Source organism: Phyllobates terribilis, unplaced genomic scaffold (genome assembly GCF_046119375.1).
Source record: "Phyllobates terribilis strain yellow unplaced genomic scaffold, ASM4611937v1 Scaffold_4__5_contigs__length_816908805, whole genome shotgun sequence".
Taxonomy (NCBI): Eukaryota; Metazoa; Chordata; class Amphibia; order Anura; family Dendrobatidae; genus Phyllobates; species Phyllobates terribilis.
In genome coordinates, this window is record NW_027362764.1 from 796780907 (window position 1) to 796807867 (window position 26961).

A 26961-nucleotide genomic window follows, 5' to 3' on the forward strand; every position below is an offset into this window, starting at 1 on the left:
CATGATGGTGTTGGTTCACTAGAACTTTCACTAACATTACCACCTACCCCACGTATACCTTGAACACCAAGCCTATTCCCCCTTCCATCATGATCGCTCTTTTTCTCACTTATGTTGCTCAGGCACGGTGGTGGGAGCACGACATTAGCAAAATAAAATTACATTTTTTCCTCAGCAACAGCTCTGCACACACCTGAATTTCAGCAGCACTAAATGACAAGATAAAATATCCCCTGCTGTATAACATTACTAACAGAAGAAAGTATTTTTTTAGTGTAGATGAGGCCTGTATAACATAGGAGATATTCTCCAAACTATTTCAAACTGAGATGTCTCTGCTGTATAACGTTAGGAACCAAACAAAGTATTTTTTTAGTGTGGATGGCGTCTGCATAACATAGGAGATATTCTGCAAACTATTTAAAACTCAGATCTAGCCTGCTGTATCACATTGAGAAAAACAAAAAAATATATATTTTTACTCTGCATAAGATCTGAATACAGCTGAATTTCACCGCCACAAAAAGGACTAGGTGGATTATAGCAGAGTGTAACACGTTTGCGACAGAAAAAAATATTTTTTGGACTTTGCCTAGCAACAGAAAAAATATATTTTTTTACTCTAAATACAGCTGAAGTTCACCGCCACTAATGTGGTAACTGACGTAGAGCTGGGTGTATGACATTTGCGACACAAAAAAACCTTTTGTTAACAGAAAAAAAATATTTGTTATACTGTGCATACACCTGAAATTCACCACCAAAAATATGACAAACTGGGCTAACACAGCTTACACTATCACATTAGCAAATGAAAAAAAAGTTTTCTGTGCTCTGCACTAGTGTTGAGCCACCCCGTAGTGTTCGAGTTTGGTTCGGTTCGTCGAACACCTTCGAACACCGTTAAAACCAATGGCAGGCAAACAAAAACACATAGAAACACATAGAAAACACCTTCAAAGGTGTCCAAAAGCTGACAAACTGCTCAGAAGACACAACTAACACATGGAAAAGTGACAAGTACATATAGTCATGCGAAAAGAAAAGAGGTGAAGGAGTAAAAGGAGGGGGAGACACAGATATAGGCATGTCATGCCCTTCTAAAATCCAAAAAGTGAGAAGCCGACATGGCCAGTCCGTTCCTGCCCGTGCCACCTCCGTGTCGCCGGGTTTGTGCCAGAGCCGCGATGGACCCTGACGGCCACACCCCCCTCTCCCAATACTGGTGCCTGTCCGCTGGTGGGTCGAACCCCCCCGCGGTGGGGGGGGGGAGTAACATCTGCAGAAGAAAGACCATCTTCCAGCCAAACTAAGATGTCTACTTCTTTTCGTGGACAATGTGATACGATCCCTTTCTTATGGACACGCCCATTGCTACAAATTCCAGATGAGGCACAAAAACAGCAGGTGCTTCAACGGATATCAAGTGCTCCTTCAAGTGGGCTCTCCTCCACCTCAACTTCAACATCACAAATACTCCAGTCCTCAGAGGTGTCACCTCAATCGCACTTGCTTCCTCACAGCTCCCAAGTCTCCAGCTGCCCGTCTGAGTATGGGGTAACACAGATAGTTGAGTCTGCACAGCTGTTTACTCATACTATAGCCTGGGAAACGGAGGTCTGCTCCAGAGCTTCTGTTAATCGAGACGAGGAAATTATCTGCACTGATGCCCAGAATCTTTATAAGTCGAATCCAGGACCAGATGAATAAGGTTCTGAGCATAATGTAGACCCTCGTTCCCAAACTGTAACTCCTGTTGGTGGAGACAATGATGAAGATGATGAGACTCAAATACCTGATTGGAGCGACAACTTGACTTTTCGGTCAGGGCAGGAAGAGGTTGGCTCTGAGGACGACGGGTGTGATAACACACAGGGTGATGATGACGAGGTTGGAGATCCCACTTACTGTCAGCCCACAGTCAGCCAGTCAATGAGGTCAGCAGAGGAGGTGGAGGAGGATGTGACTAGCCCAGGGGATGGGGATGACTCAGTACCCGGGCCTTTGCCTGGCCTTAGGGATGTCGCGGTGGTCGGCTCCCTGGCCCGTACCCTGGGGTCACTCTTTAAAAGGGTGGATAATTGTTAATTTTATAAGAGTTCGTGACGCCACTTGTGGTATCTGGTGAGAAGCACCAGCGCTGCAGCAGTCCACTGAGGCTGGTGATAAGGCAGCTCGATGGTATAGCTCCCCATAGGTGGAGCTAGGTCTCAGGGCAGAGTATGCAGGGGGAATGCAGGACAGGCAAGACCCAGCTGGGTCAGAGCAAGAATGGGAACGGACACGGTAGTCACTTCAGTACCTTTTACTGGTGGAAATTCAGGCACATCCCGGAGAACTGTAGGGTGAAGGGTGTATATCAGGATCCTCCCCAATGAGCGGGTGTGCCTCCTGTTTCTTGCCTCTGCGTAGTAAGTTTCTGACCTGCCTGGAGCTAGGCCTAACTTTGTCTCTGTCCTGTGCTGGCTGACCTTGTGGTAGGGCCTTCTCTTGGAGATCACGCTCCCATTATGCAGGGCCTAAGCATCTCCTGGCTCTGTTACGTATCAGCATCTTAGCGATCCTGGGACTTGTAGTTCTCCAGGGATTCCGGTTATGTCTTACTGGGTCATAGAGATCCCGGTAAGCTCGGATCCGGTGTCCGGTAAATGCTTCGGGGTGAGCTGGTTAAGCTCCTCTGCCCCTTATGTACTAACTCGCCACTCGCCTTCCGCCTACTCGGGCCCTCACTAGGCTATACACACTAACGTATCTCATACCCTACCATCATTATATATAAATGTAAAGCAAAGTTGCATAATAAATATAGGGTACTTAGTGAACTATTTTTGATCAAAAAAGTATACAAGCCGTCCCACCAGCGGCAAGGTGACCCTAAATTGGGACGGTACCTATACTGTCTATATTGAAAACCTTACTGTATATCAAAGTTGAAGTAATGCATATAAAAGGGTAGACAAATAGGACCGGGTCCCAACTCCAGACCACCTAGGCCCGTGGTAAGCTACATATATACTAATCAGCTCAACAAAGGGGATGCCACACCCTTAAATTGCACAGAATGCAAACAAGACAAAAAACCAAGCAATGTGAACTGAGGTCTAAGATGGTAGACATGCAAGAAATAGGAGCATGTTCACACTAGCAAAAAGAAGCAAAACCTACAATGGACAAAAATATATCTCATACCCTACCATCATTATATATAAATGTAAAGCAAAGTTGCATAATAAATATAGGGTACTTAGTGAACTATTTTTGATCAAAAAAAGTATACAAGCCGTCCCACCAGCGGCAAGGTGACCCTAAATTGGGACGGTACCTATACTGTATATATTAAAAACCTTACTGTATATCAAAGTTGAAGTAATGCATATAAAAGGGTAGACAAATAGGACCGGGTCCCAACTCCAGACCACCTAGGCCCATGGTAAGCTACATATATACTAATCAGCTCAACAAAGGGGATGCCACACCCTTAAATTGCACAGAATGCAAACAAGACAAAAAACCAAGCAATGTGAACTGAGGTCAAAGATGGTAGACATGCAAGAAATAGGAGCATGTTCACACTAGCAAAAAGAAGCAAAACCTACAAAGGACAAAAATATAGGTTTGTCGAGCTGTTGAGCTGATTAGTATATATGTAGCTTACCACGGGCGAGGTGGTCTGGAGTTGGGACCCGGTCCTATTTGTCTACCCTTTTATATGCATTACTTCAACTTTGATATACAGTAAGGTTTTTAATATAGACAGTATAGGTACCGTCCCAATTTAGGGTCACCTTGCCGCTGGTGGGACGGCTTGTATACTTTTTTTGATCAAAAATAGTTCACTAAGTACCCTATATTTATTATGCAACTTTGCTTTACATTTATATATAATGATGGTAGGGTATGAGATATATTTTTGTCCTTTGTAGGTTTTGCTTCTTTTTGCTAGTGTGAACATGCTCCTATTTCTTGCATGTCTACCATCTTAGACCTCAGTTCACATTGCTTGTTTTTTTGTCTTGTTTGCATTCTGTGCAATTTAAGGGTGTGGCATCCCCTTTGTTGAGCTGATTAGTATATATGTAGCTTACCACGGGCCTAGGTGGTCTGGAGTTGGGACCCGGTCCTATTTGTCTACCCTTTTATATGCATTACTTCAACTTTGTTATACAGTAAGGTTTTTAATATAGACAGTATAGGTACCGTCCCAATTTAGGGTCACCTTGCCGCTGGTGGGACGGCTTGTATACTTTTTTTGATCAAAAATAGTTCACTAAGTACCCTATATTTATTATGCAACTTTGCTTTACATTTATATATAATGATGGTAGGGTATGAGATATATTTTTGTCCTTTGTAGGTTTTGCTTCTTTTTGCTAGTGTGAACATGCTCCTATTTCTTGCATGTCTACCATCTTAGACCTCAGTTCACATTGCTTGGTTTTTTGTCTTGTTTGCATTCTGTGCAATTTAAGGGTGTGGCATCCCCTTTGTTGAGCTGATTAGTATATATGTAGCTTACCACGGGCCTAGGTGGTCTGGAGTTGGGACCCGGTCCTATTTGTCTACCCTTTTATATGCATTACTTCAACTTTGATATACAGTAAGGTTTTCAATATAGACAGTATAGGTACCGTCCCAATTTAGGGTCACCTTGCCGCTGGTGGGACGGCTTGTATACTTTTTTGATCAAAAATAGTTCACTAAGTACCCTATATTTATTATGCAACTTTGCTTTACATTTATATATAATGATGGTAGGGTATGAGATATATTTTTGTCCTTTGTAGGTTTTGCTTCTTTTTGCTAGTGTGAACATGCTCCTATTTCTTGCATGTCTACCATCTTAGACCTCAGTTCACATTGCTTGGTTTTTTATACACACTAACGGCAGCTTGCCACGCTTCACCGATCTTATGGTGCCAGCACACCTTAAGCTCTATCTGGGCTCCCTGAATCTAGATAGCAGGAGCCTCGTGCTCCACGGCTGAACTATTAACGGAGTTCTCTAGACTAGACTGAGCTCCACTGCAGACTGACCTCTCTTATGCTTCTCTACTGCAGAAACTCTTCAGAGGAACTGAACTGCCTAGCTCCACCTTCCCTATTTATATCCCTAACGTGCTCCCTCTGCTGGTCTGAGGTGGAAGGTGGAGATGTGTGAATGTTTATGGGGGCCTCTTGTGGAGGATTCCATCAATGCACTCTTCTAGGATCTGTGATACCAAGCGCAGCGGGGCGTCACAGATGCTATTGACGACGAGGTTGGGTTGCGCCTTCCTGGACAGAGACGGAGTACTGGAAGCACATCAACAACTGCATCCTCAACCACAACTCTGCCTCTGACCACAAGTCGTAGTGGCTCTTTAGGTCACATGGGCTCTAAGCCTTGCATAGCCTGGGCATTTTTTCAGATCGATAAGGATGACCCAACTCGTGTTATCTGTAATATTTGTCAGCAAAAGATAAGTAGAGGCCAAAAAATCCATAGTTTGAGTACTTCATGCATGTACCGTCACATGGATATGAAGCATAAGTTGCAGTGGGAAGCTCACTGTGCTACAGTGCAGCCTAGAGGGCCGGGCCAACCACCGTCTGCCCCATCTTGTGCATCCGCAGCCTATTCATCCTCTGTGACTGGGGGGACAGCAGTCACACATGTTTTTGGACGCAGACCTGCCACCTCTTTACCCGCAACAGCCAGTGTGATTGGCTGGTCGTCAGTTCATTGGGAAGTGGAAACACCTGCTGGTGTTGAGCGCTCTCCGACATCGAGAGCACCACCTTTGGATCAAGGCAACCTAACATGTCCGCCTGCATCTTCCTCACAGACCGGCAGTTTGCCGGGGACACCCTACTCAACCCCGTCTAAGCACAACAGGCAGCCCTCGGTCCCTCAGATGAGGAAAAGTAAAAGACCATTTCCTCCTATTCATGACAAAGCTACGAGGTTGAATTTCACTATCTGCAAGCTGTTGGCTACAGAAATGCTGCCTTTCCACCTGGAGGACACAGAGGATTTTTGAGACCTTATGTCTGTCGCAGTGCCCCAGTACCAGATGCCCAGTCGGCACTACTTCTCAAAGAAAGGTGTGCCTGCGCTCCACCAGCATGTCGCACACAATATCACCGCTTCTTTGAGAAACTCTGTGTGTGACAGGGTGCTTTTCACCACAGACACTTGGACGAGTAGGCAAGGGGCTGCTGTCCAAGTCTTACCGTCCCCACGAGTTGTGCGTCAATCCTCTTTTTCTAAAAGTTCCTCCACAGCTTCTGCCTCATCAATCTCCTCTCGGTCCTCCACCTGCACCAAATGCCTTTCTGGTAATGCCACCTGCTTTCTAACTGCGCAGAAGGAATCCTGCACACCTCCTTACTATGCTGGCAGCAGGGCTCAACGGCATCAGTGTTTACTTTGAAATGTCTGGGAAATGTGAGTCACACGGCTGAGGAGTTGTGGTCAGCTCTGGAGACCCAGTTTCAGGAATGGTTGTCTCCACTGGACCTGCAACCAGGGAAGGCTGTGTGCGACAATGCTGCACACCTGGGTGCGGCCCTTCGCCGGGGCAATGTCACACACGTGCCTTGTATGGCTCATGTGTTGAACCTGGTTGTCCATCAATTTTTAGCCCACTATCCCGGACTAGATGGCCTTCTGCAGAGGGCACTGTCGCTGTGTGCTCACTTCCGCTGTTCGCATCCCGCAGCTCAACGACTTACATCTCTACAGAAGTCGTTGGGCCTGCCAGTTCACCGGCTGAAATGCGATGTGCCGACACGGTGGAATTCAACTCTGCACATGTTGCAGCAACTGTGGCAGCACCAACAAGCCCTGGTGCAATACGTTCTGACGTATAGCCTGGGCCAACGAGATCCAGAGGTGGGGCAAATCACGCTGAAGGAGTGGTCTCAGATCAGGGACCTATGACGTTGACGCGCCCCCTGGGCCGTGGGGTACCCGGAGCCTGGTAGACGCTGGGGGTTGTAGTCACTGTGGCGGTGACCCGGTCCGTGACCCAGGGCGGTCAATCCAAGGGTAATTTGTATATATGGGTTTTATAATGTCCGACTACGCCACCTGTGGAGTGCGGCCAAAGGGGCCGCCGCTGCGGAACAGTCCTCTGAAGCTGGTGGTTTTGTAGCAATGGTATTATTACTCCCCACAGGAAGAGTGTAGTTTCAGGGCAGTGTGGGTGGATGATGGTGGTTGTAGTCCAGGGAGTCAGTAATGAACATAGAGTCCGTGTGATGCAGTCCCAAGATCTTTACTCACAGTTGTTGCAGTCCAGATTACAGGTACCAGAGCAATCTCCCCAGTCATGCTGTGTGTACTCAGTGAGGGGCTCAGTCCACCCCCAGATAGCTCCGTTGTACTTAGCAGGACCCCCTTCTGTGTGTCCTTTCTCTGGCCTTCTCCCTGCACCTCACACCCAGTGACACTTCTATCCGGTATCCTCGGGCCTTGGCGGGCGACATGTGTTCCGTCCCCTGGGTCCTATGTGGCTACCTTCTTAGTGAGACTGGTGTGGACTTTGGCCTGCAGTACATGAAATGCTGCAGCCTCCGGTTTCTAGTTGAGCCTTGCTGTTTCTCCGCTAGTTGAGGGACCGGTTCCCCTTATCTGGCCTGACCCCTCTACCTCCTGGTAGCAGCGGGAGTACGGGTGGCCTTCTGCACGGCCCGTAGCCCTAGGGTCCCTTCAGTTCCTGGAGCCTTCCTGCTCCCACTCCTCTTTTCTCTTCTTCAGTCCTGGGCCTCCCAGGCTAGGCCCGCCTCCGGAGCAGAGCTCATGCCTAGTCTCTGCTCCTGTCACTTTTCCTCCTCTGACTGGCTTGCTCATTCTAAGATGGCTTCCTATTAATACTCTCCCTGTCATGTGCTCCCCTAAGCTGCTCCCCTAAGCACCCACTACATAGGACCCTCCCACCAGCTAGGGACCTGGGACTGTGCTCTACCTTAGAGCAATCTCGCCCTACCCCCACTGCGGGTATGTGTTGGATGCAGGTGTTAGGGTCCCGAGCCTTACGCCTTCCTTACCTGAGGGTGAGTTACCACACCTCTGGGTGAGATGCAATAACTCTGTGGCGACTGAACCCTCAGGGGCGCCACACACCCTTCTGCACATTTTTGAAATGGCGACGAAGATGTTTAGTGCTGACGACGATGCCATTATCAGCATGACTATTCCGGTGATTTACATGCTGGAGCACACATTAAACAGAATTCAGAGTCAGTTGGTGGCACAAGAGGAGGTGGAGGAAGTAGAGGAGGAGTCGTATGCGGAAGGGATAACATCTCCAAGGTCCAGACGGTCGGCAGCACCAAGGCGGCAGGCATGGGAGGGTGGGGGAGAGGGATTAACCAGAGCGTATGGTAGCAGCCAAACTGTTGAGGAAGGTGCAGGAGCCGAGGAAGAAGTGGAGGACGAACTGGCGATGGGCATGGAAGACTCATCAGATGAGGGAGACCTTGATCACATTTCTGTTGTGCGAGGTTGGGGGGAGAGGGCAGAGGAAGGAAGCATGATTCTTACCTCGCTACCAACACAACAAGGACTTGGTCCTCCTGGATGCGCAAGACACATGAGTGCCTTTTTGCTGCACTACCTGCAACATGACCCTCGGATTGTCAGAATTCGAAGTAATCCCGACTACTGGGTTGCCACACTCTTAGATCCCCGGTACAAAAGTAAATTTGCCTAAATAATTCCTGCCATAAAAAGGGATGCACGCATGCAGGAGTATCTGCAGACGCTGTTGCAGAATCTTACATATGCTTTTCCACAAAACACCAGTGGTGCACGTAGTGAATCTCACAGTTCTAGCTTGCAAACCGTGGGACTGTCGAGTCTTCATCACTCAAACCGTAACAGTAACACAGTATCTGCTGGTAACAGCAATTTTGTGGAATTATTTCACCACTTTTTTAGCCCATCCTTTGCAAGGCCACAGGAGACATGAAGTATGACACATAGTCAACGCCTAGAGACGATGGTACAGGAGTATCTCCAAGTGAGCATCGAAGCCATGACTGTGTCACTGGACCCTTGCTCATTTTGGGATTCCAATCTGGAAAAATGGCCGGAGCTCGCCACTCACGCCTTCGAGATCTTGGTATGCCCTGCAGCCAGCGTTCTCTCTGAACGTGTGTTCAGCGCTGCTGGTGGTGTGCTGACAGATAAGCGCACGCGGCTGTCCACTGAGAATGTAGACAGGCTCACGTTCATAAAGATGAACAAATCATGGATTTGCAAGGACTTTTCTACCCCTGTGTCATCCTGGGGAATCTAAAAGCTTGAGGATTTTGTAAAATCACCTCACCAACTGTTTTAAGCAACTGTGGGGCAATTGATGCCACTTAAGTGGTGTCTGTGCCACAATTTTGGGAAAAAATGGAAACTCTTTTTGGAGTCCCCTTGCTGTGTCTTACATGACGTTGGCATCGTCAATTCCAGGTGGGTTGGGTCGCCCCCCCCTTTTAACTGTAAGAAACTACATACACTGTGGCTTGGGGTAACACAGATGGTTGAGTGTGAAGAGCTGTTTACTCAGAGGTCTGCTCCAAAGCTTCAGTGTCTGCTAGTCAGCGTAGAATTTTTAACTGCATCTAGCCTAGGCAATACTTTGGACGTAGTAGCCCAGCTGCGAAGCAAGCTGCACCGCCTGTGTATCTAATAAGAATTTTTAAATGCATCTAGCCTAGGCAGACTGTGGGGACCCCTAACCAAACGCAGACGCTCAGCTCCCCTACCACCCCCTTTCCTTGACAATACAATAATGTAACTCTTACAACTGGATGGGTGAGGATCGGTCACAGCTTTATTAACCCTTTATACTCATTCCATTAGACAGGCATTTTATTTCTAAAATAATTCAGCTTGTTGCAGCATGCCCTGGGTCTCCACTCCGGCAAGTTGGCCAACAAGTGTAACTCTCCAACATGTCCTTTCTATTTCCAGGCCACGGAGGATCCTGCGTACTCGTATGCAGGACTCTGACCCCCACCCATCACTCTTAACGCTTGTTCCACTCCGTCCTAGAGTCCTGACAGGAATATGTCCAGTCCAATATCCATTAAGTGAACACCGTCGGGCCGTATGAGGCCTGCTTTATCTCCTTCCAGTTGTCGGTGTCGTATCACTACACCGCCTCTGTCTCTTCTAAATTTTGCCATCCGAATATTTATTACCCGCCTTGTCCGTTCGATGGCCGTGATGTCTCGCGCACTTTGCCATACCGCTATCGGCACAATCTCTGACCATACTATAGCTAGTTTTGTGAAAAATTCTCGAAGCGCTCAGTGTCTAGTTTCATTATTACCATTAGTTATGTGCTCTTGTGATGACCAAGGTTGTTTCCCCCGGCCTGTATAACTAAGGTGACCAGACCTCTTGCCTCTCTCCCTACCTTGATTACCTCCATTAGTACCTGTGGCCATAGCAGGCCTCTAATACCTCTCCAGTTGAAATATGTGTTATGCAACTCTAATTTCCTCCCGCCTGGGCGGACTTTCGCCCTTTTTTCTGCCCATTATATATATGAGTGGCCTATCACCCACACTGTTGGCTTAACGTCACCTGTAAATGAAACAAACCACGTTAGGATAACAAGTCCGGTCTTATGTATCTCGCCAAACACGTGGATCGCCATCTCCCTATCCTCTGAACTTCCGTTTCTGACAGTCCTGCTCTTGCTGCTATCGTGACCGTGCCTATGCAGAATGAGTGTGTCCCGTAATCTTTGGGGTGGTTCCCTGCCGATGTTATGCATTTATTAAATAAAGCTTGGAACTGGTATCTTGATAATGGCGTTCCATCAATGTGTGATAGGAAGAAATTACTTTGTGATCTGATGGTTATATATGTTTTTACTATCGTTACCCGACTCAGTGTACCATTTGTGGGTTGTAGAAGTACCCAAGTGCCCCTGCCCGCTGGAACCGTTTTCGATTGGCGTATGCGTAGACGTATTGCATTATTGGCTATGACTAAGTCCTGGTGTAATAAGCCTCCACTGGTGGTAATTTTGGATTGAGGGACTAATTCGCTAATGCATAGCGCCCCGAAGAAGGCGATCACAAATGCAGTAGACAGTAGTGTTGCTTCAAATTGTGAGTGTCATGTTAATGGTGTTAGGGATATGATGTGAGAAATCAGTTTTAGTGACACGGGACTTGGCTTACCTCTTTCCCACCGTTTTATGGATTGTCTGATGATGAATCTCTTTGTTACATCTCCCCAATTCAGACACCGCTGTGCTGACGCCCCTGATATGCCCCTCATCATTAGCTGGTGGAGAAATTCTATGGTGACTTGTGATCTGGCTTGTTCACATTGGTCAACCAGTCTGCCTGCTACTAGTCATGTGCACTCTTCCCATGCCTTACCGTATGCTTGCCACGTCGACGGGGCAACTGACGCTCTGATTAATGGCATCAACTATTTGCCACTAGATCCCATAGGGAGGGTGGGCAACTGTTGCCCGATGGGTGGGCGTTGGGGAGGAGCTCTGTGAAAATCTGCCAATTGAATTGTGATAAAGCGTTAGCAGCAGCTTTAGACCCCTCAGCATAGTGGTTAGCGCGGACCCATACATAGTGTTTTAGGCACAGGAATGCTAGCCTGGGTAGTAGGCCTAGCACTGGGAGAGACGATGATGCCATCTTATTAATGCAGTGCGCTAGGCTGGTGTTTTTTGTTATGAAGCGTATATTTTTGTAAGCCAGGAGCGCGCCCCATATTTCTATTGGTACCACTATTGGGAAGAAAAATTATTTTCAGGGCTAGATGCAGCTAAAAATTATTATTAATTTGAAAGCTGGTGGAGCTTAGTATAGATGGCCTAATGGAATGAGTCCCACACACTGCTAATATGCCCAAAATTAGTTTACAGGCAAGATGCAGCTAAAAATTATTATTAATTTGCAACCTGGTGGAGGTCAGTATAGATGGACTAATAGAACAAGTCCCACACAGCTAGAAGCCCAAATATTTTTTCAGAGCTAGATGCAGAAAAAAATTATATTCAATTTGCAACCTGATGGAGGTCAGTATAGATGGACTAATAGAACAAGTCCCACACACTGCTAGAAGGCCAAATATTTTTTCAGAGCTAGATGCAGATAAAAATTATTTTTAATTTGCAACCTGATGGAGGTCAGTATAGATGGACTAATAGAATGATGCTATGCCCAAAAGGTTTTACTTCACTAGGTGCAGTAAAAAAAAATATATTCTATACACAGGTGGTGTAGCTTGCAACACAGATAGGCTACTCCACTGACTAACACACTCTGCAAGAGGCCAAAAAGGATTAGCTTTGCTAGATTCAGCCAAATGCTGTGAAAAAAACTTGCACAGCACTGGCACAGACCTGCCTGGCAAAAAGTTATAGGAACTGATGTAACCTAGTCCTGAAAAGGACTGCAATTACAATTAGTCTTTACTCCCAACCTATCTATTTAAGAGCACAGACCAGCCTGATAAAAGTCGTAGGAAATGCTGTAACCTAGTCCTCAAAAGGACTGCAATCACAATTCTTCCCTACTCCCAAGCTATCTGTAGATTTGTGCTAAAATTGGCTTGAAATTAACACTGAAAGTATAGCGCACACAGCAACAGCGGTGCCGTCTAACACGCAGCTGAAGCAGTGAGAAAATGGTGGCGACGGGGAAAATGGCTGGGTCTTATAGGGCAAGGACATGTGACATACACTGCCAATGACACATGCCCTTTCTTGCGTGAAAAAAAGCACTTCGCTCCGTGTGTGCGCTGCTGATAGGCTGACAGATTGCACCTCCCCACTGTAAATGCGGGGAAGAGAAAAAAAAATGGAGATCTTCATTATTCCTGCAGAGATCCATCCCCTGCCCCTCCCCCCACCCCGCTGTACACTCAAACTGCATATTAACATTAATTTTCAGCCTTACTGAGAAAAAACCCAGTTATGATTTTGGTGCACGAACAGTTATCGAACATAACCTCGAACAGCCGAATTTTTTCAAATTGTTCGTGTTCGCCGAACGCCTCGAACACCACCCAAAACAGCTCGAATTTGAGATTGGCGAACAGTTCGAGTCAAACACTGCTCATCTCTACTCGTAAATCCATGTTGATATTGGGTCATGAGGTTCTTCTTCTTCAGATACTCTAGTATAGCATCTCATAGGAAACCCTCCAGGATTTTACCCACAGTAGAGGTTAAGCTTACCGGCCTAGAATTTCCAAGTTCAATTTTTGTCCCCTTTATTCAATATTGGCACCACATTTGCTATACGCCAGTCCTGGGGTACAGATCCTGTCATTATGGAATCTTTAAAGATTAAAAATAATGGTCTATCTATGATGTTACTTAATTCCTGCAGTACTCGCGGGTGTATCCCATCCGGGCCCGGGGATTTGTCACCTTTAGTGATTTTCAGACGCCGCCGTACTTCCTGCTGGGTGAAGCAAGTGACAATTAATGGAGAATTTTTGTCATCACTAATCATGTTTTCTGTCAAGTGATTTTCTTGTGTAAATATTGGTGAAAAAAAATCATTTAGCATGTTGGCTTTATCCTCCTCCTCATCCACCATTTCACCCAGACTATTTTTCACGCGGGCAACATTATCATTTTTTAGTTTTTTACTATTTATGTAGTTAAAGAATATTTTGGGATTATTTTTATTTTCTCTGACAATGATTCTCTCTGCCTCAATCTTTGCTGCCTTGATTTGGTTTTTACAGAATTGATTTAATTTTCTGTATTTATTTAATGCCTCATCACTACCTACTTGCTTTAGTTCTCTAAATGCTTTCTGTCACTTATTGCAGCCCTTACAGCTCTATTTAGCCATAGTGGTTTCCTCCTATTTCTAGCATGTTTATTCCCATAGGGTATATTTTGTGCATAGGTCCTATTCAGGATGTTAATAAATGTCTCCCATTTGCTTTGTGTGGTTTTATGTCTCAGGATATTGTGACAGATTTATGTCAAATTTAAGTTGTAAGATCGGATTGTGAACAAATTCGTTCATCCCTAGTGATGGGCGAGCACTAAAATGCTTGGGTACTCATTGTTTGGGTCGAGCAAATTGGAATGCTCGAGTGCTCGGTCCGAGTAACGAGCCCAATGTAAGTTTATGGGAAACTCGAGCATTTTTCAGGCGGCTCCCCCCGGCGGTCTGCAGAGGGCCTAAAAATTTCCCAAATCGATGCGAACAGTGCTCAAATGACATGGAAACAGCATGGGGAAGATCCCTGGAAGCATTTCTGACTCCCAGGTCACTGCTGTCAACAACGTTGTCAGAGGTATTACTCCACTTTTACGGACTCACAAGAAAACATGCAAAAACAAAACTAAAATGGATTTTCCTTGGGAAATATGTAAAGGAACTTCCTTTCCAGGGTAATGACTTGTATATAAGGCAAAATCAATATACAAAAAGAAAAATGCTCCTTGCGCTATAATGTAGCATTTTTGATGCTTTTTTGCACTTTTGAATTGCTTTCAACCAAGACAAATGCATTCACCAGGAAATGTAATTTAAACATTTTACAACCTTATCTGGCCATGTGGTGTGTGACACATCATCAGACACATTCTGTTTCATTTATGATGGAGGGACTCTGAAAGTCACAAGCCTATTTTTATAGGGCCATCAGGCAGCCCTTAACATTCTTAAAGGGCCAGCAGTCTTCCTTCGCTATTGTTAGAGAGCCATCAGCCGGCTATGCTTTGTTGTTGGGTCTCCTATACTGTTATTGCGTATGCAGTGACTGCAAGGGTTGCCAAACATTTGGAGGAACTCCAATGTCCCTTGCAAGAGATGTAGAGGTCAGAGGGTCTACTGGAAAAAATGCTCCCATTATTGGGAAGTGGGTCTCCCATAGTGTTTGCCTATGCAGTGAAGCAACGGCTGCCAAATATTTGGAGGAACTCCAATGCCCCTTGCAAGAGACGTACAGTAGATATGTTGATATTGTACAAATGGTGGTGATATGGTGGTTGAGGATGAGGATGCAGAGAAGGAGGAGGACAAGAGCAAATAGACAAAATTAGGAAGCATATACTCATGTCTGCGTGTGAAGACAGAGGTGCATGGGAATAGAGTTAGGCCTCCCAAAAAAAGACACTGTATTTGAGTCTATGTTATGCTGCTATCATTTGGTGGTGTTGAGGAGTCTGGCCCAATCCAGCCCTTGTTCATTTTTATAAGAGTCAGCCTGTCAGCATTTTCAGTTGACAGGCGGATGTGCCTATCGGTTATAATTCCACCGGGGGCACTAAAAACTCGCTCTGACAAAATGCTAGCGGCAGGGCAGGCCAGGACCTCCAAGGCATAGAGAGCCAGTTCATGCCATGTGTCCAGCTTGGATACACAATAATTATAAGGCAAAGAGGAATCACGGATGACGTTGGTACGGTCGGCAAGGTACTCCCTCAACATCTTCCGAAACTTTGCACTCCTTGTGAGAGTACCCCCCCGCCTCAGGACCTGTGCGATGGGAGGGTCTGAGAAAATTATCCCATACCTTGACAGTGTTCCCCTATCTATGCTTGACTGCATTTGTGGCTCTCTCGCCTGTACTCCTTGGTTGTCCAACGAACTGTGACCTCTGCCGCCAGCATTTTCAGATGGGAATTTTTTTAATTATTCCGCAACAAGGACATTCTGGTACTGCCCCAATTTATTAGGCCTGTCCTGCAAAGGAATAAGAGACATTAATTTATCCCTGTAGCATGGGTCTAGAATCGTCACCAACCAGTAATGACTGTCACCCAAATTTGGACAACACGAGGGTCACGGGAAAGGCAGCGTAACATAAACTCAGCCAAGTGTGCCAGACTGCAAAGAGGCAAGACTTCCGTGTCCTCACCAAGAAGACGACTGACCATGATCTCCTCCTCATCCTCCTCTTCCTCCCTGTCCTCAAGCCATCAACGCTGAACAGACGGTATGACAGTTGTGCAGGTCTATAGCTCAGGAAACTAGCTCCTGTTCTTCCTCCTCCTCCTCTTCCTCATTGTCACCAAATCGACGTTGAGATGAGATGAGGATGGGCTGTGTATAATCACTCTGTATGGTTCCTTGTTCCATCTCATCGTGCTCTGCCTGCAATGCATCCTCTTTAATTGAGAGCAGAGAGCATTTCAAAAGACAGAGAAGCGGGATGGTGACGCTAATTATGGCGTCATCGCCTCTCACCATCTTGGTGGAGTCCTCAAAGTTTTGGAGGATGGTACATATGTCTGACATCCATGTCCACTCACTCCTGAGGTCTTATGTGTGGAGTCTGACCTGAATACCGACTGCCTTGTTGATGCTGGTAGTCAACAACTGCCCTCTTCTTCTCACAAATCCTTCCCAACATCTGCAGTGTAGAGTTCCAATGCATGGGAACATCGCAGATCAGTCGGTCAGCTGGAAGCTGCAAACACTGCTGAAGCACGGCAAGGGCGGCGGAAGCTGTAGCTGACTTTCTAAAATGGGCACACAGGTGGCGTACTTTGACAAGCAGATCCAGCAGCTCTGGGTAGGATTTGAGAAATCGCTGAACCATGAGGTTAAGCACATGGACCAGGCAAGGTACGTGTGTGAGCTCGCCTCGCCTCAGAGCCGCCACCAGGTTCCAGCCATTGTCACACACGACCATGCCTGGCTGTAGGTTTAGCGGTGTGAGCCACAGATCTGCCTGCTCTTTCAGAGCTGTCCACAACTCTTCAGCATTGTGTGGTTTGTCACCTAAGCATATTAACTTCAGCGCAGCCTGTTGCCGCTTGGCTGAGGCAGTGCTGCAATGCTTCCAGCTTGTGACTGATGTGGTCATTTCGAAGATGGAAGCTGAAGTGGAGGAGGAGGATGATGTGCAGGAGCTGTAGAATGTGGGGGCAACCCTGATTGACTCAGGGCCCACAATCCTCGGTGTCAGGAGGACATGTTCCATCCCAAGGTCCGACTGGGTCCTTTCTTCCACTATGTTAACCCAGTGTGTCGTCCGCAAGATGTAACGTCCCTGCCCACAAGCACTTGTTCACGTGTCCGTGGTTATGTGGACTTTCCCAATAACTGCATTGTTGAGGGCACGGCTAATGTGTGGCGGCTGGGGACCGAGTACCGAGGGACGGCCGCCGCCATCATGTTGTGGAAAGCTTCCGTCTCCACAAGCCTAAAAGGAAACAATTCGAGAAATGTGTGAATTTAGTGTGGCCTGTGGGGTGTTAGCTACGTATTTGCGCTTGCATTCCAAGGACTGGGGTAGGGACAACTGAACGCTGCACTGAGAACAGTACGTGGACGTGTTTGCTGAAGGTGCTAGTTAAGAGTGTGCAACGACAGGTGCAGGGTGGGAGGCATCTTGGCATGCACCATGGACAGGGGATTGGTATGCATGCACAACAGCGGAACAAGCAGTGGTGTCACCCGCAGACACTGTTTCTTGACCTTGGGGTTTGGCCCACTTAGTCGGGTGCTTTGATGCCATGTGCCTGATCATGCTGTTGGTGGTCAGGCTGGTAGTTTTTCTACCTCTGCTGATGCTGGTCTGGCAGGTGGTACAAATGGCCTTTTTGGAGTCATCGGCAGAGTCTTTAAAAACCAACCAGACTCGGGAAGACCTAACAGTTGTACTTGCAACTTCCGTCATGTTGGCGTTACGAGGAACGCTTTCCCGCCTTGTGCCTGCGGCCACCACACTGCTTCTTCCTGCCTGTTGTGCTGCTACGCCTCCCTTTCCCTGTGTGCTGCTGTCCTTGCTTTGCATGTTCCCCTTCCAGGTTGGGTTAGTTACAATATCATCCACCACCTCGTCTTCACTTTCGTACCCTGGTCCTCCTCCTGACTTTCTGGCAATTGTGTCTCATCATCATCCACCTCTTATGACAGTTTCCCACTGTCGCCTTCGTGTGACTGTGGCGCTACCTAAGATCTCCTCTTGCCCCACTTCAAGTGGACCGAGCAAGAGGCCCGAATCTATAAATGGAAAAGTGAACAGCTCTTCGGAGTGTCTGAGTGTGGGATCAGTTGTCTCCGGGCACTCGGCATGGTGGGAGGAAGGAGGATCAGGGTGAGGAATATGCAGTCCAGACTCATGGCTACTGAGACTTGACCGTGTGGAAGACAGGGTGGTGGTGGTGGCTAAGTGACTGGAAGCATTATCTGCTATAAAACCAATAACCTTTTCACCCTGCTAGGTGTTCAATAGTGGTATACTGCGGTCCCCTATTAATTGGGACAGGAAGGTCGAGTGAGTAGATGTGGGTTTTTGTTGTGGCACAATTTCAGCTTGCCCACGGCCTCGGCCTTGTCCTCTGCATGCACCATCACATCCACTTCCCTGACCCTTGCCACGCGCCTTGCCCATTTTAAATGGAGAACAATATTTTCCACGTTCACTACAAATGGTTGGATTTGAACCGCAGTGATATGTGATATATGTGACGGAAAACCACAGTTTTAAATAGCTGGCCTGTAGTTTACTATTTTTCACAGCAACCTCGTGTCAATAACTGCACTAACACACTGCAACAAAATTTTCCACGTTCACTACAAATTTCTGAATTTTTATCGCTGTAATATGGAAAGAATCTGACTGTATTCTTCTGTGGCAACAAGCAAATGGCGCAGAAAAACTGTGTTCTCTGGATTGCTTTTTAAGCAAACAATCAGGATTAAGAGCAAAAAAATAATTATCCCTGGCCCCTGATACTTGGGGCTATTTCTAGAAATATCTGTAACAGCAGCAGCAGCAGACATAACTGGAATGGAGTCTCTTGTGCTGTATTATACACTGCAGTCTGCCACATACACTGCCTGCCTGCCTAGCTCTGATATACATACATATATATATATATATATATATATATGAATATATATATGTTGTGCAATACCTAGACTAACAGGACATTTAATGGACCCTCTTGCTATATGCTCTGCGGTCTGCCACATACACTGCCCGCCTGCCTAACTCCTGCTATCACCTTCACCACTGAAAATATGCAGCTTGATTAGTCCTCTGAAGGACTGTTAGTTCAGATGGATATTTATAGTGTGGTATACCTACACTAACTAAGAAACAAGAAATCTCTCCCTAGCCCATCAGCAGCAGCTCTCCCTACACTGTCTGTTTCCGGGATAGACAGTGACAGGCATGGCGGCGCCAGGTCTTGTATAGACATGATGAAGCTGCGCAGCCAGCCAGTCACTGTAATGCCACAACCAATATGGCTACAGCATTATAGTGTGTGGCAAGCAATCCCTGCATGTTCATTGGCTCTCTAAAGAGCGCCAAACAAGCAGGGAGGAGACCCGAGCTCCCGCCGAGCAACCAGGAAATACTCGTAGAGCGACGAGCATCTCGAGCAGTGAGAGGCTCAGGCGAGTACCGAGCAGTGGTGAGCACGCTCGCTCATCACTACTCATCACTACTAGAGAGATAAAGAGCGGAGTGTTGGAGGAAGACTAAACAGACAGGGAAACGGATTCCAATAGCAGTTACAACAGTGAAGAGAGTGTTTTAATGGTGCAAGTTGTCAGAACAGAATGAGGACACTTTTGATACTAAATCTGGAAGCCGGCACAGTACTAGGCTTACAACCTGTTAGCGGTGCTCAAGGTGAGGCCTCCATATCCCTTATAGGAAGATTCTCAGGTGGGTCGCAGAAGAAGGGGATCTTGTTGGGTCTCAGGACGGGATGAGGACAAACACTGGAAAGGCACATAACCAAGGGTATTTCACTAACTAAAGAACGTCTTAATCTGTATACTGCAGCCGTGTGTAGAAGAATTGTACAGTAAACGTGAGTCTGTTAATCTGGATCTATGGTCTCCTTTCTTATTTGAAGTTGGTTCCGGTCCCATGGACAATGTAACAGTGAGTACAGAGAATCCTCTGGTGCAGTACACACTCATGTCTCGGTCCTTAATAGAAGAGGGGGTACTGGGCGAAGAGAATAGATTTAAGGCCCACAGCATGTCAGTAGTGGCCCTGTGTGCTCCCCTCTTCATAACGAGCATCTCGAGCACTATGATGCTCGAGTGAGTTACAAGCAGTGACGGGCATGCTCGCTCATCACTAATAATAACCCAAATAAATAAAACCATTTTAACAATATTAGTGATAGTTACAGAAAATTGCTCAAATCACTTCAGACATTTAGACCTTAGAGACCCAATACCTTAGCTTTAATAAGAGATGAGTGGATCAGGAAAAGTTCTAATTCACCTGTTAGCAGGATTTTTCCTGAGAAATTTGATTCATTGATAAGTTATTCTCTGTAAATTTTCAATTAATTATTATGGTCTGGTCTCTCTAGACCCTAATTCTTCACTTTGCCCAGAATCACAGATGCTTCATTTGATTTCTCTCCAACATTTCCATCTTTGGTTCTTACCTGCCGAGAACGGCATGAATGCCAACCTGGTGCGGAACTGCCCATCCTCATCCAGAAAATGCTGGGGGTTAAACACTTCAGGAGTTTCCCACTGAGATGGGTCTTGTAGGACTGATGTGAGGAAGGGGATCACAGTCGTTCCCTGATACAAAGAAAGATTAGGTGTTACATGAATGTGTATAGATCATGAAGATCACAGTAGACCTAGAATTTCCTAACTATGTACCAATGGTCAGATATAGAGATGAGCGGATCGGTTCACAGGACTCTGGTCTATCGGCCAGATCAATAGTCGTGCCTGGCTAATCAAATGCTGTGCCTGGAAGGTCCCAGAAGGTAAGAGATTCTAGAGCCTACCGTCCAGCGGCAGGAGACTACTGACCTGGTCGATGGAGCAGAGTCTCACAAATTGATTTATCCATCTCTAGTCAGTAATTAGACGTGAACTGCATGACTGTATATAACTAGAATATAGCACATCTTATATACTCCCGATAATGAAATGGGACCATAATCATGTATTCCGAAGGGTTTTCTACAGAAATGTTGCAATTCAAAGCAGGAAAAATATATATCTTTGTACAGTGATAGCCAGTAGATAGAAATATATGAAGATTTGAGAGTCCTCAGTGATGGATACCTTTTAATGGCTAACTGAAAAGATGGTACCAAATTGCAAGCTTTCGAGACTACTAAGATCTCTTCATCAGGCATCGAATGACACAAAATCTGAAGAGTCACATATTTATGCACAACAAGGCATTATGCCTGTGTATTGTTGTGCAGAAATATGTGACTTTCATATTTTGTGTTATTCCATGCCTGATGAAGAAACCCTAGTAGTCTTGAAAGCTGGCAATTCAAAGCAAAATTACATTAAAACGCCCATGATTGCGGAATGCTGAGTAGAGAAGAGCGAATGTTTCAATATTCGATTCGGATTACAATTGGCAAATTTGCAATATTAGCCAATTTATTTGTCGAATGATCACCGAACTTTATCGAACGCCATTGGACTCAATGGGGGGGACAAAAAAACAAAACGCTTATGTAACACCTTAAAACCGGCCCAAAAGCTGCCAAAACACATCAAATTAGGGGTAGACACCTGGAAAGTGCCATCAATTGACCCACAGTACAAGTGCTATAATTATTATTTCTATTGCAGCGACATTTATTCCGTGGTACGTTACATGTCAAAAGGGGTCACCGACTGGTACAAGAGGACAGAGGACCCTGCCCGCCAGGGCGCACAAACAGTCTATAAGGGATGGGTGAGGATACAGTAGGTCAGGATACAGCTAGTTGTACAGCGATATGCTGGAGCGAGGCTTACTGCAGATTGTACGCTTGTCACAAGAAGTGGGTCTCCAGCTTCCTTTTCAAGGTTTCTATGGTAGGCGACGGTCTGATGTGTTGCGGCACAGAATTACACAGTAGCGGAGATGCACGGGACAAAACTTGTATGCGATCGTGACAAGAAGAGATAATAGGGAAGTAGAGAAGGAGATCTTGGAAGGATGGGAATTTGCGTGCAGGTAACTAGAACAGGGAGACTAGGTCACACATGCATGGAGGAGACAGGTTTTCGATGGCTTGGTATGCCAAAGTTAGGCTTTTCAACTAGAGTCTCTGGGCAACAGGGAGCCAGCGCAGGGATTGACAGAGGGGAGAAGCCTGGGAATAGCAGGGTGACAAGTGGATTAATCGGCCAGCACAGTTTAGGATAGATTGGAGGATCTAGGGAGATTGGGCAATCATTCACTTTGATAGGTCAGTTGGGGGGGGGGGTGAATGAGATGGCGGAAAGATGATGCATTCTGTTTTATCCATATTAATTTTTCAAATCTAGCAGAGAAGAAAGATGAAATATAGGACACACATTGTGGGATTCTGGTTAGTAAGGAGGAGATATTGAGTCCAGAGAGGTAGATCTGTGTGTCATCAGCATATAGGTGATACTGAAAGCCGTGAGACCATGAGCTGTCCCAGGCGGAAGGTGTAGATGGAGAAGAGCAGGGGACACCGACACATAGGGGGTGAGATGAGGATGTGGTGTGTGAGTAGGAGATACTGAATGCCCTGTCAGTTAGGCATGAAAAGATCCAAGACAGGGCCAAGTCTGTGATGCCGAGAGATGAGAGTCTGTAGTAATAGGCTATGGTCTACTGTGTCGAAGGCAGATGACAGGTCAAGGAGGTGAAGGACAGAGTAGTCTGGCTTGGATTTGGCAGTTAGTAGGTTGTTAGTGATTTTATCAGGGCAGTTTCAGTGAAATGGTGAGGTCGGAAGCGTGTTTGTAAGCGGTCAAAGAGGGAGCAGGAGGAGAGGTGATAGGACAGTTCAAAATAGAAGTGTTGATCTGTGGCGCCCCTGAGGGTTCAGTCGCCACAGAGGTACTGCATCTCACCCAGAAGTGTGGTATCTCACTCTCAGGTAAGGATAGAGTGCTGCCCGGGACCCTAACACTTGCATCCAACACATCCACTTCAGAGGGCAGGGCGAGATTGCTCCTAAGGGAGAGCACAGTCCCTGGTCCCTGGCTGGAGTGGAGGGGAACCAAGTGAGGGGGAACCATGTAGTGGATGTGGGTGGAGGACATAGTTTAAGGGAGCACTTCAGTAGGAGTATAAAAAGGGAAGCCATCTTGGGGGAGTTAGTTCAGTCAGAGGTAGCTACATACCACAGATGGCGTCACGAACTTTATACAAACACTATAAATCCCCTATCAACAACCCCTTTTATTGACCATCCTGGGGTCACCGCCACTGTGACATTCCCCAGCATCTACCGGCCCGGCACCGGGTACCCCACGGCTCAGGGGGCGCTTCAGATCTAGTAGTTTGGAGGCATAGGGGAGAAGTGAGATGGGACGATATAGCTAAACAGAGGATGGGTCAAGGGAGGGGTTTTAGAGGATGGGTGTGATCGAGGCATGTTTGAATCATGAGGGGAAGAAGCCAATTGTTAGTGACAGGTAAAAGAGGAGGGTTAGGCTTGGGATGAAAACTGTGGAACGGTTTGTGTGGCACCCTGCTACGCAATGGTGCCACAGATCCCAGAGGGGTGCATGGACGGATTTCTCCACAAGAGGCCCTCACTGCATTCACACACCTCCACTCTACCACCTCAGACCACCAGAGGGAGCCTGGATAGGGTTATATATATAGGGAGGGTGGAGTTAGGCAGTGAGTTCCTCTAAGAAGAGAGTCTAGAGTTGAGCCAGAACAAAGTCTGTCAGGGAACAGCACAGTTAAGAGTTTAGTTCTCAACTAGTCAGAGAGTGAAGCTCAAGTTAGTGAGCATAAGGTGTGCAGACACCATAAGAGCGGTGAAGAAGCAGTTATCTGGCTGCTGTGTGTAGCCTAGTGAGGGCCTCGAGCGAGGCCGAAGGCTAGTGGAGTGAGCAACATAGGGGGCAGAGGAGCTGTACCAGCTCACTCCCAAAGCATATACCGGACACCGGGTCCGTGTCTACAGGGCCCTATATCCCTGTAGAGACAACCAGAACCCCTGGAAGACTTCAGGTCCCAGGATCACCCAAGCGCTGATACGTACCAGAGCCAGGAGTCACGGAGGCCCCTCAAGTAGGGAGAGTGATCTCCAACCAAAGGCCCTACCACAAGATCAGCCGGTGCAGGACAGAAACCAAGTTAGGCATAGCTCCAAGCAGGTCAGAGACTTACTAAAGAAAGGCAAAGAAACAGGAGGCCCTACACCCGCTCACTGGGGAGAGTCCTGATATCCACCCTTCACCCTACAGTGCTCCGGAACGTGCCTGAATTAACACCAGTAAAGGTACTGAAGTGAACTGTGTGTTTTCCTATCCTTCTTCTGACCTGGCTGGGTCCCCTCTGTCCTGCACCCCTGCACTCACGCTGCCCTGAGGCCCTGCTCCACCTGTGGGGAGCCATACCAGCCAAGCTGCCTAACACCGGCCTCAGAGGGCTGCTGCAGCGCTGGTGATCCTCACCAGAAACCACAGATGGCATCAGGAACAATTAAATCCCAACTTAAATCCCCCTTTTTAAGAGATACCCAAGGGGACGGGCCCGGGAGCCGACTACCCCGACATCCCCAAGACCAGGCAACTAGTGTTGAGCCACCCCCGTAGTGTTCGAGTTCGGTTCGGTTCGTCGAACACCCATGTGTTCGCCGAACTGTTCGTCGAACTGTTCGTCGAACACCTTCGAACACCGTTAAAACCAATGGCAGGCAAACAAAAACACATAGAAACACATAGAAAACACCTTCAAAGGTGTCCAAAAGCTGACAAACTGCTCAGAAGACACAACTAACACATGGAAAAGTGACAAGTACATATAGTCATGTGAAAAGAAAAGAGGTGGAGGAGTAAAAGGAGGGGGAGAAACAGATATAGGCATGTCATGCCCTTCTAAAATCCAAAAAGTGAGAAGCCGACACGTTCAGTCCGCTCCTGCCCGTGCCACCTCCGTGTCGCCGGGTTTGTGCCAGAGCCGCGGTGAACCCTGACAGCCAGCCCCCCTCTCCCAATACTGGTGCCTGTCCGCTGGTGGGTCGAGCGAGCACCCCTGTGGTGGAGGCAGCTCTAAGCTTTTTAATTTAAATTGTCTCTCTAATTTGAATGAATACACTTTAAAACCATTTACAAGGATCTATTGGAGGGCAAGTCTCATGCCAGCAGCCGCGTAATTCCAGCTCCAGTAGCGTCCACTAAAGCTGCTGCAGTTAAAAAGCTTTTATAAGGATCGAGCTCGGCTGCCCACCGCAAGGCATCCTACTGCCAGTCCCAGCCCCTATGCCTTGGGGTGCCTCCTGATGCTCTTCACTGAGTATCCCGTGGTCCCGAAGCATTTCCTTTGAAAAAATTAAGTGTCCAAACTACAGGTGGTGTAGCTTGCTTAACAGTTGGGATAATCCGCTGACTAGCAGACACTGCTACTAGGCACAAAGTATTTCCTGGGCTAGATGCAGTTAAAAATTTGTAATTAGATACTCTCTCTGGATGCTGAGAAAGCATTCCATAGAGTCTCCTGGCACGCCATATATGATTCTCTTAAAAAGCTTGGGGTAGGGGTCTAGGGGACCCTTTTATAGCCAAAATCACGGCCCTGTATCACAATACGTCACCTAGGCTGAAGATAAATGGAACTGTAGCACCCTGAGGGCTCGGTTGCTACAGAGGTATTGCACCTCACCCAGAGGTGTGATATCTCACTCTCAGGTAAGGATGGAGTGTGAATCAGGACCCGACACCTGCATGCATTACACCACATTGCCGTGGGGCAGGGCGATCAATATGCCCCTGAGATGGGCACGACAGTTCCTGTCCCTGGCTGGAGTGGGGGAGGGAACACTGAGGAAGGGGAACCCTGTAGTGCAGGAGCAGGGAGGAAGCAGTTCCTGGGTGCATTGAGAAGGGAGTATAAAAGGTGGGCACCATCTTAGTTCAGTGCAGAGAAGTCTGAGCAGAAGTGGCAGGGAGCAGGGGCTCTGCATGAGCTCTGCTCCGGAGGCGGGCCTAGTAACAGAGGCCCAGGCCTGGAAGAGGGAGAAGGAAGGAAGAGGAGCGGAGAAGGCTCCAGGAACGAGGAACGAAGGGATCCCAGGGGTACGGATGGGCGAGTCGCCACCGCACGCCCGAATCCACCTGCGTGGAGGGGTCAGGCCAAAGGGGGAGACCGGTCCCCGAAACTAGTGGAGGCAGGAAACGACCCTCAGCTAGAAACCGGAGGCTGTGACATTTTATGTGGCGCAGCCCCTCGCTACACCCACTAGGAGGGCAGCACATAGGGTCAGGGAAACTGGCGCCAAGTTTACAAAGAGGAGGCCCGAGGCAGCCGGACAGAAGGGTTGGTAAGAAAGGCTAGACAAAGGACAAACAAAGGGGGTCCTGTGAAGCGCTCCAAAGTTATCTGGGAGTTGTCTGAGCCCCTCACCTGGTGAGCACAGTACGGCGTGGGCAGCCGTTACCTGCAGACGTGGTCTGGATAATAAGAACTGTGAGTAAAGGCCCTGGACTGCATCACTGACTCCGTGTCGTTACTGCTGCTGCCCTGCACCATCACCCCCATCCTCCGCATACACTGCCCTGAGGCTATACTCCTCCCGTGGGGAGTTATGCTACGCTCTGCTGCACCCACAACACCAGCCTCAGCGGTCTGCCCTGCAGCGGCGGTTCACTCTGACCGCAATCCACGGGTGGCGTAGTCGGACATTTAAACATCAAAACCACATAAATAGTTCCTATACTGGTTTGACCACCCTGAGCCACGGAACCGGGTCGCCGCCACGAAGACTACAACCACCAGCATCCACCAAAAAGGGTCCGGCTCCGGGTGTCCCAAGGCCCAGGGGGTGCATCAGAACATTTTAATCACCTTTTACAATCACCAATGGGACAAGGCAGGGATGTCCTCTGTCCCCTCTCTTATACATCCTAGTGACGGAGCACCTGCTCTCATCAATTCGCCATAACCCCAATATTAGGTGGATTGAGGTTGGAGGCACCGAGTACAAGTTCTCTCTATTTGCTGATGATGTCCTAGTATATATCACTCAATCACATATATCCATCCATGCTGTTATGGCTGAAATAGATCACTTTGTTACA

General features: G+C 47.4%; 1 protein-coding gene across 1 annotated transcript in view; it reads right to left on the bottom strand.

The window, feature by feature from the left end:
• Positions 1-26961, bottom strand: part of LOC141266089 (cytochrome P450 2C20-like) — a 355023-nt gene that overhangs the window by 20626 nt on the left and 307436 nt on the right. The window contains exon 9 of the mRNA XM_073679997.1: positions 20367-20508. Coding sequence (XP_073536098.1) covers positions 20367-20508 — 142 coding nt within the window. The remainder of the gene's footprint in view (positions 1-20366; positions 20509-26961) is intronic.